Below are 13245 nucleotides of genomic sequence, written 5' to 3' on the forward strand. Positions count from 1 at the left end.
TTGCCTGTATAAATTTAAAGGTCTGAGACCAGTTTGGACCTTTTAACCAAATATAACTTTACAAGCTCCAGTAATTATACTACCATATTCATAAAATTTAAAAAATATAACTCTCATAGAGAAATCATACCTGTACTAGCTATGTCCTAAAAGAGGGGGAAAAAAGAATGTCAGTTTTCTAAGTAATTCAAACTATGTTCTATTGCCTAAATTGTATATTTACAGAGTCTACTTGCTATCCTAATTTTCTCATCCAAGTAACTGCTATTATTTCACTCATGAAAAATGCTGTAAACTATTACTTAACCAAATACATTCTATTTCACATTAAAATGTGAAATTCATATGTTGAATTCCAGATATTAGTTTTTTGATATCAAATGTATGGGTAGAAATGTAAACTATAAATTATAGTTAGCAAAATCAATCTAATATTATTTCAGAGTAAATTTTAAACTGATCTTCTATATTTTAGCCTTATGTTACTGTTCTTTTCTCCTCTTCTATAATTTACTTCTTTTTTGCAATAATACCAGAAACAAGTAACAATGTTTTAAGTAATGTATTTTTTGTAGATTTCATTATAATTTATAGATATTTACTGGTATATTCTAATTAGTTTTAGTTTTAGTTTTAGAAATGCTTTTTAAAGGTAAAATTTTCTTGAAAATATTTTACTAAATCAACCTCTCTTCTAGAAACAGACTTTTTAAAAGTTAGCTCCATTTTATGAACAAAGTTAATTATTCTTTTCTTAGATATTTCAAGCTATTCATGATTTCATTCTGTGTATTATCAAGGTCCCTTCCAATAAGTGGACCTGAATCATATGGATACCCCCAATGCTATCAGCAGGCATTTACTTGCTGATTTGGCTAAAATAATTTGAGAAACTTAGGTGTGGTTCCCACTTACATACAGTGATTCTCTGTGTCTCTCCCCATTTTTGTACTCTGTCACTTTCACAATATTCTCCTCTGTTTCTCCTGTTATAAATCTACTGGTCCCACTTGCTTTCACTTCAACATGAATTACACTCCATACCTGTGATAGCAAATGGCAGTAGCTTGACATAGGTTCACATTAGTCTTGCTTATCAGTGCAGCTTGTTTAAAATCCTGAAACAGTTATACAAATTTTTGTTAATTTTGGGTTTATCTTTTGGGTTTTCATAAACTTCCTCCTAACTTTGATTCTACCACAAATAAATTTTACACAAGCCTTAAAATATACATCTTTTTAAAACTTTATGTTTTCCTTTTAGTATCACATGAGAATACTATAACCCAATACAGAATACCATAACCAAACACTCACTCAGAACCTTGCACTACTGTCTCCACGCTTCTTATGGTTTTGCCTGGTATTGTAATGAGGTATCACACTTACTTTCTTTTTTATTGTTGTTTTTTTTTTTCCCCAGTGAACACCACCAGAGACTTCTCTATCCAGACAGAAATAGAAATTTGCCTGCAGAGACTCTTAGGACTATAGGACAGATAAGCACTCAGGCCAGATCCTATAACTGCAACTCTTGTGTGGATTAGCTAAGGTAGCTCCTACCTGGGCAACCCACACTTAGGGGAAAATGTGTCATTTTGTCCAGGGATCCTAGAAGCCTCCAGAGAAGGAGCAGTGGAAATGCTAACTGCAACTGGTAAAGTCAGGGCAGTCAGTTGGAATGGACCTGAATGGTACTGGTTGGGCTTAGTCGCTCAGTCGTGTCCAACTCTTTGTGACCCCATGCACTGTAGCCCGCCAGGCTCTTCTGATCATGGGGATTCTCCAGGCAAGAATACTGGTGTGGGTTGCCATGCCCTCCTCCAGGGGATCTTCCCAACCCAAGGGTCAAATCCACGTCTCCTGCATTGCAAGCGGATTCTTTACCATCTGAGCCACCAGGGAAGCCCAAATGGTACTGGGGAAGAGATTAAAAGAATTAAAAGCACTAACTCTACCTGAGATCCTGATGCTGTGACCTGAACACTGTTCTCTATTGGACACCAGAGACATGCTGTCTGAAGCTCTTTAGCTTTTCAAAGCCCTACAAAAACAACTGAAACCTGAAACAAAATAAGAATACCATTCTTGCTCCTGCTCAGTCACTTCAGTTGTGTCCGACTCTCTGCGACCCCATGGACCACAGCCCACCAGGCTCCCCTGTCCATGGGATTCTCCAGGAAAGAATACTGGAGTGGGTTGCCATTTCCTTCTCCAGTGATAAAGTATGAAGTGAGTGAAGTGAGTGAAGTGAAGTCATTCAGTCATGTCCTACTCTTCGTGACCCCATGGACTGTAGCCTGTCAGGCTCCTCGGTCCATGGGATTTTCCAGACAAGAGTACTGGAGTGGGTTGCCATTGCCTTCTCTAAGAATACCACCAAACTGAAACAAATAAAATGTTTAAATAAATGTCTACATATCGAAAGACCATGTCAACTGCAATGAGACTTATATGTATAGGTATGTGTGAAAGTGAAAGTGAAGTTGCTCAGTCATGTCTGACTCTTTGCAACCCCATGGACTGTAGCCTACCAGGATCCTCCATCCAGGGGATTTTCCAGGCAAGAGTACTGGAGTGGGTTGCCATTGCCTTCTCCAGGGGATCTTCCCGACCCAGGGATTGAACCCAGGTCTCTTGCATTGTAGGCAGACGCTTTACCATCTGAGCCACCAGAGAAGTCCTAGGTATGTACACAGTGTACATATATACATAAATAATGTGAGATACAGATTAATTTCAATGTTTGCCATAATGTGGGATTGCGGAATTATATCCCATAATTTGGGAACTCAAAAAATAAGAGTTCAACGCCTGTGAAGGAATAAAAATGGAATAAACAAAGGAATAAAAAATAAAAATGACTCTGCTTTTTCCCAGAGGGCTGCTTCAGCAAGAATCTTTTGCGTAGTTTTGGTCATGAGCTCAGTTGACTAAGCTAGACCTAATTAGCTTGGGGGGAGGACCCTAACCTCCTGTGGGATGACTAAAGGAAACTTTAGTCTCCAAACTCCCTTCTCACTTCCAGAAGGCTGGCTAAGAGCGCTCTACAGTCTTAAAAGCTAAGTGTCAGACTTCTAGTTTCCACTCCACTAGAGAGAACTCAACCATGAGGACAGTCTCCCTCCTCCCTCCATTCCTCCATCGTCTTCCCCTCCCCCTTCTCCTTCCACAAAGCTGGCTGTTTAATGGGGGTAGGATAAGTTCTCTGCTAATACCAGGGGTGGAAGAGGGAGCAGTAGTGTCAAACTGAGCCCTCGGGGATGCTACTCTAGGAGAAGAGTATCAGTCCAGACCCATCTGAGAATACGGACTCCCCTCTTAGACTTCTGAAGCATATTTTGATGTTACATGGAATTATTTGGAAGAAAATAAGAAATTTATTGTCTAGACAAATATAATCCAATGAAATATGCTACCAGTTATTTCCCCCAAGGTTTTCTTTTTCTGTTTTTGCTGAAATGAAGGCAAACTTACAACTGTAACTGAGATTTCATCATAAACTTTGCCATGAATTTGGCCTAACAATTCCAATTCAAATGCCACACTCTATTTCCTGTGTTCTTATGAAGGGCACACAACTATCAATTAACTAATACATTTTCAGCTCTCATCCTACTTGATCTCTCTGTTAATCAGTCATTCCCACTAAGAATGTTTCCCTGTGTAGGTTTTGAGACTCTGCTCTCTCTAGGTTCTGCATTTAGCCCTCTTATTAATCAGTCATGTATTTCTTCATTGGTCTGCCTCAGCAGGCATCTTTTTTTTAATTTTTCAAATTGATTTTTAAAATTTACACAGAGGAAAAACTTTTTTTGCCTTTAATTGCAGGCATATCTTGTTTTATTGAGCTTCACAGATACTGCACTTTGTACAAATTGTGCAATCTTGCCTCAAGCAAGTCTATTGGCACCATTTTTTCAACAGTATTTGCTCAGTTCATGTCTCTGTATCACATTCTGGTAATCCTCATAATATTTCACACATTTTCGTTATTATTGTAATTGTTATGGTAGTTTGTGATCCTCAATGATCCTCGATGTTGCTGCTGCTGCTGCTGCTAAGTCGCTTCAGTCGTGTCCGACTCTGTGCGACCCCATAGACGGCAGCCCACCAGGCTCCGCCATCCCTGGGATTCTCCAGGCAAGAATACTGGAGTGGGTTGCCATTTCCTTCTCCAGTGCATGAACAAGAAAAGTGAAAGTGAAGTCGCTCAGTCATGTCTGACTCTTAGCGACCCCATGGACTACAGCCTACCAGGCTCCTCCGTCCATGGGATTTTCCAGGCAAGAGTACTGGAGTGGGGTGCCATTGCCTTCTCCGATCCTCGATGTTACTACTGCAAAAAGATTGCAACTAACTGAAGGCTCAGAAGATGGTTAACATTTTTTATCAATAAAGTACTTTTTAACTCCATTTTTAAGACATAATGCTATTGTACACTTAATAGACTATAGCATTGTACAAACATTAACTGTTATAAGAAACAAAACAATTAATGTGAGTCACTTTATTGCTATGTTCGCTTTATTGCTGTGGTCTGGAACCAAACCTACAATATCTCCAAGGCAAGCCTGTAGTGTTTGCAGGGCATGTTTTTTTCTTCTCTTTTTACTTTTATCCATCTATATCTTATATCTAAAGTCTGTTTCTTGCAGCCAGAATATTGTTGGGACTTTTTAAAAATTCTAATCTAACATCCGCACTATTTCAATTGGGGTATTTGGAGAATTTCCATTTAATGTAACTGCTGATAAGGTTGGATTTAGGTCTTCCATTTATTGTCTGTTTTCTGTTGGTCTCCTCTGTTTCTGTTCCTTTGTGTTCTCTTTCCAGACTTATCTAGGATTATTTTAATTTTTTAATATTCCATTTTAATTAATCTACTCTTTTTGACTGCAAAGGTCACATTTGAGAAGAAACCTGGCATAAAAGGAGGTCGTGAACCATATACAGATCAATAGGAGGAGTGTTTTCCACACAGGGAACAGCTTGTGTGAGGACCCTGAGGCAGGAAGGGAGCCTGGGATTTCCAAGGAGTAGCAAAAGGCCCCAGAGGAGTAACCTGAGTGGAGAAAAGAAGAACACTGACAATGAAGTCAGATCAGTGAGCAGCAGCCAGGTCACTGGGGTCGTGGTTGGCTACAGTCAAGAGCTCCGATTTTGGTCCAAGTGTGACGGGAAGCCACTGGAGAGTTCTGAGCCGAGGAGTAGCGTGCCCCGCTTTATGTTTCTCAGAGGCATCTCTGGCTGCTGTGTGAACAGCACGCAGAGGGACGAGAGCAGAAACAGCGAGTCCAGACGGAAAGCTACTGCAGGAATCCAGGCAGGAGAAGGAGGAGGAGAGCAGGGGCGAAAAAATGAAAAATGACTGAATTCAGGATATGTTTTGATGGTAGAGCTGACCACACTGGCTCATGATTTAGACATGGGGTGTGAGGAAAGAGAGAGGTCAAGAATGATTCCCACCAGACCGTGAGCTCCTCGAGGACTGGAAATCTGTCTTATTTGTCTCCATATCTTCATTGTCCGTGTCAGTACCATGCCTTGTCTGAAGGAATGCAGGATTCGGAATCGGGAGAGACCTAAGTTCAAATCTTGCCCCAGTACTTCCTGGTTGACTAACACTTGATTTAACCTCTTTAGAATATCAGCTTCCTCATCCATAAGTTACAATTGTAAATCATGCAGTATTGTTGAGAACATAGCAGGTATAACTGTGCAATAACTCGAGTTAATGTTGCTGTTAAGTACTAAAGGAACACTTAGGTGGGTAGTAACATAGGCCCTGCATTTAATTCTCCAACAGCTGAGGTCTTTTGCTTCCAAACCTCATTTTCCTCACTTTCTCCACCCAAAACCATTGCCCAGTCTCATAGCTTTTTTGCCTATTCCAAAGACATTCTTTAGCGTTCCCTACCTGAGGGAATTCCAAAGGGCACATCTCAAAACCAAAACCTAAAGGAGTTCAACTCTTGAAATTACACTTCACCACGGTGTAAACTGGCTTCCCTGGTGGCTCACTGGTAAAGAATCTGCCTGCCAAGCAGGAATCCACCTGCCGCCTGCCAAGTTCGGTTTCTGGGTCCAGAAGATTCCCTGGGAAGGAAATGGCAACCCCCTCCAGTATTCTTGTTTGAGAAAAGCCTGGTAGGCTGCAGTGCATGCGGCCACAAAGAGTCAGACACAGCTTGTAACTGAGCACGAACACGATTATGTAAACTGCCTAGAATACAGTATCTCAGTCACTTCTTTAATAATAAGTAATTCTGTGGGACAGAATCTCAAAAGATGGTTCCACAAGTTGAAAAATAATACAAGTTATATCTGGAGGTGAAAAAATAGGAAACACTCCCCTACATAATGGTCTGTTGTGGTTCCTGAGAAACACAGAAGAAAAACTACCATTATTTAATGGCAAACTTCAAATTACTATTTGATTTTTGCCTGTATCTCTTAATTCCTAATTTAACTCTACATTGACAATACAGATAAAAATGAGAACAGTGAACTTTGTTTCATTATTCTATAAAGAAATCCACCTGTTTCTTATCTGCATATTGCAGATGCTGTCTTCTATTGCAATTCTGAATGCCTGTTCCCACTAACTTAAAAGCCTATTCCCCGTAACCTATTCTGAGCTGCTATTTTCTGCCCATGTGAAGCAAACAAATTTATTTTGACATATTTTCAATGTGGAATGAGGAAAACTATGAACGAGGAAGAGCACTGAGCAGCAAAGCAAATGACACTTAAATCATTTTAATTTTTGTCTACAGCTAAGACACTCCCTTAGGAGAGATGAGAGTCTTGCTATTTCATCAATTTAGAATTTTTTTACGTATTACCTATTCATTTGTATTTAAAAAGTAAAAAACACATTTTTGCAAAGATTCTACTATTCAAAGTATATCACAATTCTCACTGAAGTTGGATTACTGTTCATTACTAGTGCCATTTATTATCAAGAAAAACTTTTTCACAGGTCTTCAGAAGTGAACATGCAAAATTAAGTGGGTTCATTTTTACAAGTAAATAGAAAAGGTTTACCTCTAATGCGAAACTGAACTGCTCTAATTCTGCATAGATGAGTCCACGATTAATGAAGGTGTTCAATGTCACAGTTTCTCCAGCATTAAGAAGAAGCACAATTCCATAATCTGTTAATGCCTAAAAATGAAATAATCATTTACAAGCTAGAGTCAACTCTTTAGAGCATTACTACATTGATCACGGACAAACTAGAACCTCATAATTAGTTCTTTAATGTGACTTAAAATTTAAGGCCGAAAATAATCATTTCTTAGATTTAATAGGTCCACTTAATTAAATACTATGGATGCTGCTACTTTCTAACAAATGGGGTGTACTGTGCTTGTACTTCACATGCTATCCTAAGCATTTTTATTGTGCATGGATTGAAGGAGGCACACACACCCTTCCCCAGCTCAACAGTTTCACAAAATGACTATTGACATTAAAGCAGAGCACTTGTTAAACTTTTGAAGTTTAACTGCTTTGTAGTGTTTTATTGTTTTCTTCACTGAAACCTAAGTTTTACTGAGGCAGAGATTATTCATTTTGTTCACCATTGTAAAGCCAGTAACTAGCACCATGCCTGCACTTATGAGGCATTTGATAACTTTTTATTGAGTGAATAAATAAAGCAATGAAAACAGATCTTAATAACTAACAAATGAGCACTTGTTGGAAAATTACTTCAATATTCTCTCTTTTAAAGATAGTCTAAGCTGAGAATCAACTCAGAGGACCTTTTTCCATTTCTTATCTTTTTTTTTCATTCAATAAATAGGTTTTTACTCTATACCCGGTACTAGGACTATCCCAAATATCATTTGGAGCTGAATCTCTTAACTCATTTTCCTTCTGAACACTTTGCCCAAAAGAGCCATATGGTTTCATCAGAAAAGGGCCAAACCATATATGACCATAGCATGTGCTAAATGAAAATGCAAATAAATAGTATTTTACTGTTTGCTTAGTTAGTGGTTCTCCTCTAGTGTTTTGTGATGGGGAACTTGACATCTAAAAGAACTGTACAGTTAAACATCCTATATGTATATTGTGGAATAACTATAAATAAACACTAATAGGCTGTAAAAATAATTTGTAACACTTGTAAAACAAAACTAGAATGTTTGCAATTTTCCTTTCACAGAATCACATAACTAAAACCTGTGTATATATCATGATGCCTTAGAAATCTACTAAGCAGCTGAATATGTAGCAAAAGAGGAAACAAAAGCTTGGAAATGAGATTTCATGAAGGTCACATGAGCAGGCTTTGTGGTTTGTCTCTGCTATTGTTACTAAACTTTCAGTCTTGGGAAAGTTACTTAACATTAAGCCTCAGTTTCCTTATCCGCAAAAATGGAATATTAATAACATCATATTGTTATAGAAGTCCACTTTAAAATATTGTTCTTTTAGATTTTTGACATGGACCATTTTTAAGTCTTTACTGAATTTATTACAATATTGCTTCTGTTTTATGTTTCAGTTTTTTGGCCCCAAAGCATGTGGGGTCTTAGCTCCCCAACTAGGGATCAAACCTCCACCCCCTACATTGGAAGATGAAGTCTTAACCATTGGACCGTCAGGGAAGTCCTTAAAATATACTGACTGAATGTTGGTAAAGCATTTAGCCCAGTGCCTATCACACGACAAGCCCAAAATGGGTGGTAACAGTTACTACTTTTATTAACATAAGGGGGTAGGAACCAGACCTCACCTTTTCTTAGTTTTTATGAAACAGTATCTTGGGAGTGCATTTTTTGCACAAAATTACTTGGGTTTGCTTGGTCCTGTTATGGCAGGAATGCTGAGAAACAGGTGGAGGGAGACAACAGGGAGGAGGTGACACTATAAAATGACACCCAGTCCACGTGCTGGAGGTCAGATGGTTTCACAAAGCCACCTAAAGACTGTTAACCAGAAGCAAACAAACCCGTGGACGCGGATACAGGTCCCTATTGCCTGTATGACTTGGATGTGTTTCTAACCTCTGCCTGTTTCCATTTCCTCATCTGTAAAATGAGCCCACTGGATGAAAAGCATTGGGTATCAGGCCGCTCTAAAATAGCCAATATAGTCTTATTCTAGTTAGGTTCCCATTTACATAGATTTTCGTTTTCCTTATTCATAGAGCACCAGCTCTCATACCAATCAGACATAACAAAAATAGCACTTCGCTGCCCAGACCCAGACCATTGTTTGCAAGTTCAGGGTTACCCAGAAAAGGTAGGGGTAGGGGTGGGGAGAAAGCTGTCAAAGATACCTGCTGTGCAGGTTACTCTAATAAATTATCCTTTAGTTGGCTCCTAGAATGGTAACAACAGCCTGTGTTAAAATTAGTTATTCATTTGTCAACATTTTTGGAGGAAACCTGAAAATCCAGTTATCGGCAATTTTATATCCATTTAGACAGAAACAGTATTTCTTAACTTCTTCCTTCCATATGAAATAAATCACTAAATTTCTAAATGTTTTCAAAAGATTTAACTTTCCAGGTTTTAAGGAAATTGAGGGAGTGTGTCCACACACAACAGCGGGAACATGATGCAGTCTTTTAAAAAAAGGCATTATCAACAATGAAGTGGATAGAAACAAGGAAGAGGAGATAGGTGGATAGCAGAAAAGGAAGGAAGAAATTGGACAGAACACTAAGAAACTACTAATGTGCTCCCCAGTGAGGAATCTTGATTGGAAAAGGACAAAATTGACAAGGAGATAGTGGACAATGGAGTAAGATTCAAAAACATAAAAGAGGGCTTGCACAGGTAGAATCTGGAACAGGATAAATAGAGAAAAAAGGTTTGCTGCAACCATCAGTTAGGCTTCAAAATGGTCTCTGAGCTGGAAACCATCACTCAAAACTGCCTTCTGCATCTGTGGTCTGAGCACTGTAACAAATACCTCCACAGGCTATTCTAGTTAATGTTGAGATTGTGAGGCAAACAATATTACTAGTGATCACTGCTTAAACATTCTACACACAATTTATCAGTGGGAACATTTTTCTCAAATGAGAAACATGTAACATGTATTAATTTATACAGCCCTTAAATGCTTAAGGTCAGTTTTCATCCCAATCCCAAAGAAAGGCAATGCCAAAGAATGCTCAAACTACCGCACAATTGCACTCATCTCACATGCTAGTAAAGTAATGCTCAAAATTCTCCAAGCCAGGTTTCAGAAATACATGAACCATGAACTTCCAGATGTTCAAGCTGGTTTTAGAAAAGGCAGAGGAACCAGAGATCAAATTGCCAACATCCGCTGGATCATCGAAAAAGCAAGAGAGTTCCAGAAAAACATCTATTTCTGCTTTATTGACTATACCAAAGCCTTTGACTGTGTGGATCACAATAAACTGTGGAAAATTTTGAAAGAGATGGGAATACCAGACCATCTGACCTGTCTCTTGAGAAACCTGTATGCAGGTCAAGAAGCAACAGTTAGAACTGGGCATGGAACAACAGACTGGTTCCAAATAGGAAAAGGAGTACGTCAAGGCTGTATATTGTCACCCTGCTTATTTAACTTATATGCAGAGTACATCATGAGAAACGCTGGGCTGGAAGAAACACAAGCTGGAATTAAGATTGCCGGGAGAAATATCAATAACCTCAGATATGCAGATGACACCACCTTTATGGCAGAAAGTGAAGAAGAACTAAAGAGCCTCTTGATGAAAGTGAAAGAGGAGAGTGAAAAAGTTGGCTTAAAGCTCAACGTTCAGAAAACTAAGATCATGGCATCTGGTCCCATCACTTCATGGGAAATAGATGGGGAAACAGTGCAAACAGTGTCAGACTTTATTTTTTGGGGCTCCAAAATCACTGCAGATGGTGATTGCAGCCATGAAATTAAAAGACGCTTACTCCTTGGAAGGAAGGTTATAACCAACCTAGATAGCATATTTAAAAGCAGAGACATTACTTTGCCAACAAAAGTCCGTCTAGTCAAGGCTATGGTTTTTCCAGTGGTCATGTATGGCTGTGAGAGCTGGACAGTGAAGAAAGCTGCACCGAAGGATTGATGCTTTTGAACTATGGTGTTGGAGAAGACTCTTGAGAGTCCCTTGGACTGCAAGGAGATCCAATCAATCCATCCTAAAGGAGATTAGTCCTGGGTGTTCACTGGAAGGACTGATGTTGAAGCTGAAACTCCAATACTTTGGGCACCTCATGCGAAGAGTTGACTCACTGGAAAAGACCCTAATGCTGGGAAGGATTGGGGGCAGGAGGAGAAGGGGACGACAGAGGATGAGATGGTTGGATGTCATCACTGACTCGATGGACATGGGTTTGGGTAAACTCCAGGAGTTGGTGATGGACGGGGAGGCCTGGCGTGCTGCAATTCATGGGGTCGCAAAGAGTCGGACATGACTGAGAGACTGAACTGAACTGAACTAAATGCTTTTATAAGCATTACAAAATTAATTTTCATTTGACGTTGCAGAGATTGTATAAGAAAATTTGGTAAGCACTAACAAAAAATTAAATATTCTTTAAAATGGTTCTTTGGTTTTTCAAGTTTTGTGTGTATTTCCACAGGAATTATTTTTCCAAAATTGTAACAGAAATAATAAGAAAATATGCTTTAAATATATTTACAAATCTTACCATTTGAAGTTCATTTATCTTGGTGTAACATAATGCTCTGTTATAAAATGCTATATAACTGTTTTTATCCATGTTGATAGCTGTAGTTAAATCTGTAATCGCTAGTTTATAAGTCTACAAAGAAAACATAATTAAGTGAGAAGGGTTAATCATAATGGACTTAAATTTAGTTGTAAAATAAATTCTTAATTCTATCGGAGTTTTGGGACTACTCGTTTAATCATTTTGTGTATCATCCATGAAATTAAGACAATCAAGCTAACCTTTTACGAAATTAATTAAGAGGGTCCCTTGGTAGGAACTGTTATTATAGTCTTTCTCACTTGCAAACAAAATTCAATATACAAACAACTACTAACGATTATCTTTTTTCCATTGTTGCTATATGTGTCTGTGTGCTCGGTCGCTCAGTTGTGTCCGACTCTGCAACTCTATGGACTATAGCCTGCCAGACTCCTCTGTCGGTGAAATTTTTTAGGCAAGAATACTGGAGTGGGTTGCCATTTCCTACTCCAGGGGATCTTCCTTACCAAGGGATCAAACTGCATCTCCTGCATCAACAGGCAGATTCTTTAATACTAACGCCACCTGGGAAGACCCCTGTTGCTATCCAGCAAGGAAAAAAATAAATTTCTTATGGATAAAAGAGAAGCAAGCTAATCCACCCAACAAACATTCACCAGAGCGGGCTTGCTTCTGTCACTAGTACTGTCATATCACATGGTAATTCTCCTTTCACAGAGAAAAAGGGGAAGTGAGTCCTTCCTCGGCATTGCAGCAGCCACCCACTCTAAAATACCAGAGGTTAAGGTAGGAAATTGCTTACCCTGTTGTAGTATTTCAGAACTCCTCTGTAGACATAGGCACGCACACTCTGAGGGTAAATTTTGATGGCCTCATTACAACTCAAGATTGCTTTGGAGTATCTGCCTTTCAAACCATAGTAGGCTGCTCGACTTAAATATGCCTTTTCAGAGAAAGAGAAGAAGAAAGCGGAAATAGATAATTTCAGAAAAAGCATCAGTTCTGCCAAAATATATATGGTAGTTGGAACAAAGTTATGCCATCCAAAGATGATATAAATCAGACTTTTTGTCACTCTCTTTTATTAAGAAAATTTCAAACACACAGAATATTGAAAGACTAGTACAGTGAATACCCATACACCTACCACCTGGATTCAGTAATTATTAACATTTTGTAATTTTGTTGTTACCTAATTTTTTCTGAACAATTTGAAAATAAGTTGTAGACATCGTAAAAATTCACCCCAAGTCTTTCAGTATACAACTCCTTTGAAGAAGACATTCTCCTACACAACCGCATTACCACTGTATATCTAAAAAAATTAACAGTATTTCCCTAAAATCATCTGATATTTCATCCATATTCAAATTTCATATGCTTTTAAAATCAAGATCCAATAAAGTTTCATCTATTGGATTTTATATTGTCTCTATAGTCTCTTAAAAGGCAGGATACAATGTAATAGCAATGCAAGAAGTAAATAAATTTATTTATATAATATAGTATATAAAATCATAATGATTAATAGGTACATTAAAATATTAACAAATTTATATATGTCAAAATTCAC

The 13245-nt window shown here is 38.4% G+C and overlaps 1 protein-coding gene across 3 annotated transcripts in view; it reads right to left on the reverse strand.

Annotated features, from left to right (window-relative positions):
- TTC6 (tetratricopeptide repeat domain 6) overlaps window positions 1–13245 on the reverse strand; it is a 184973-nt gene that overhangs the window by 21074 nt on the left and 150654 nt on the right. For all 3 annotated transcript variants that reach the window (XM_081547829.1, XM_081547831.1, XM_081547830.1), the window contains 4 exons: window positions 12475–12615; window positions 11649–11762; window positions 7051–7170; window positions 1045–1118 (listed from right to left, as the gene is read on the reverse strand). In XM_081547829.1, the coding sequence (XP_081403955.1) occupies window positions 1045–1118; window positions 7051–7170; window positions 11649–11762; window positions 12475–12615 (449 nt within the window). The remainder of the gene's footprint in view (window positions 1–1044; window positions 1119–7050; window positions 7171–11648; window positions 11763–12474; window positions 12616–13245) is intronic.

The sequence above is a fragment of the Giraffa tippelskirchi genome, chromosome 12 (genome assembly GCF_054371585.1).
Source record: "Giraffa tippelskirchi isolate mGirTip1 chromosome 12, T2T-mGirTip1v1.2.pri, whole genome shotgun sequence".
Classification (NCBI taxonomy): Eukaryota; Metazoa; Chordata; class Mammalia; order Artiodactyla; family Giraffidae; genus Giraffa; species Giraffa tippelskirchi.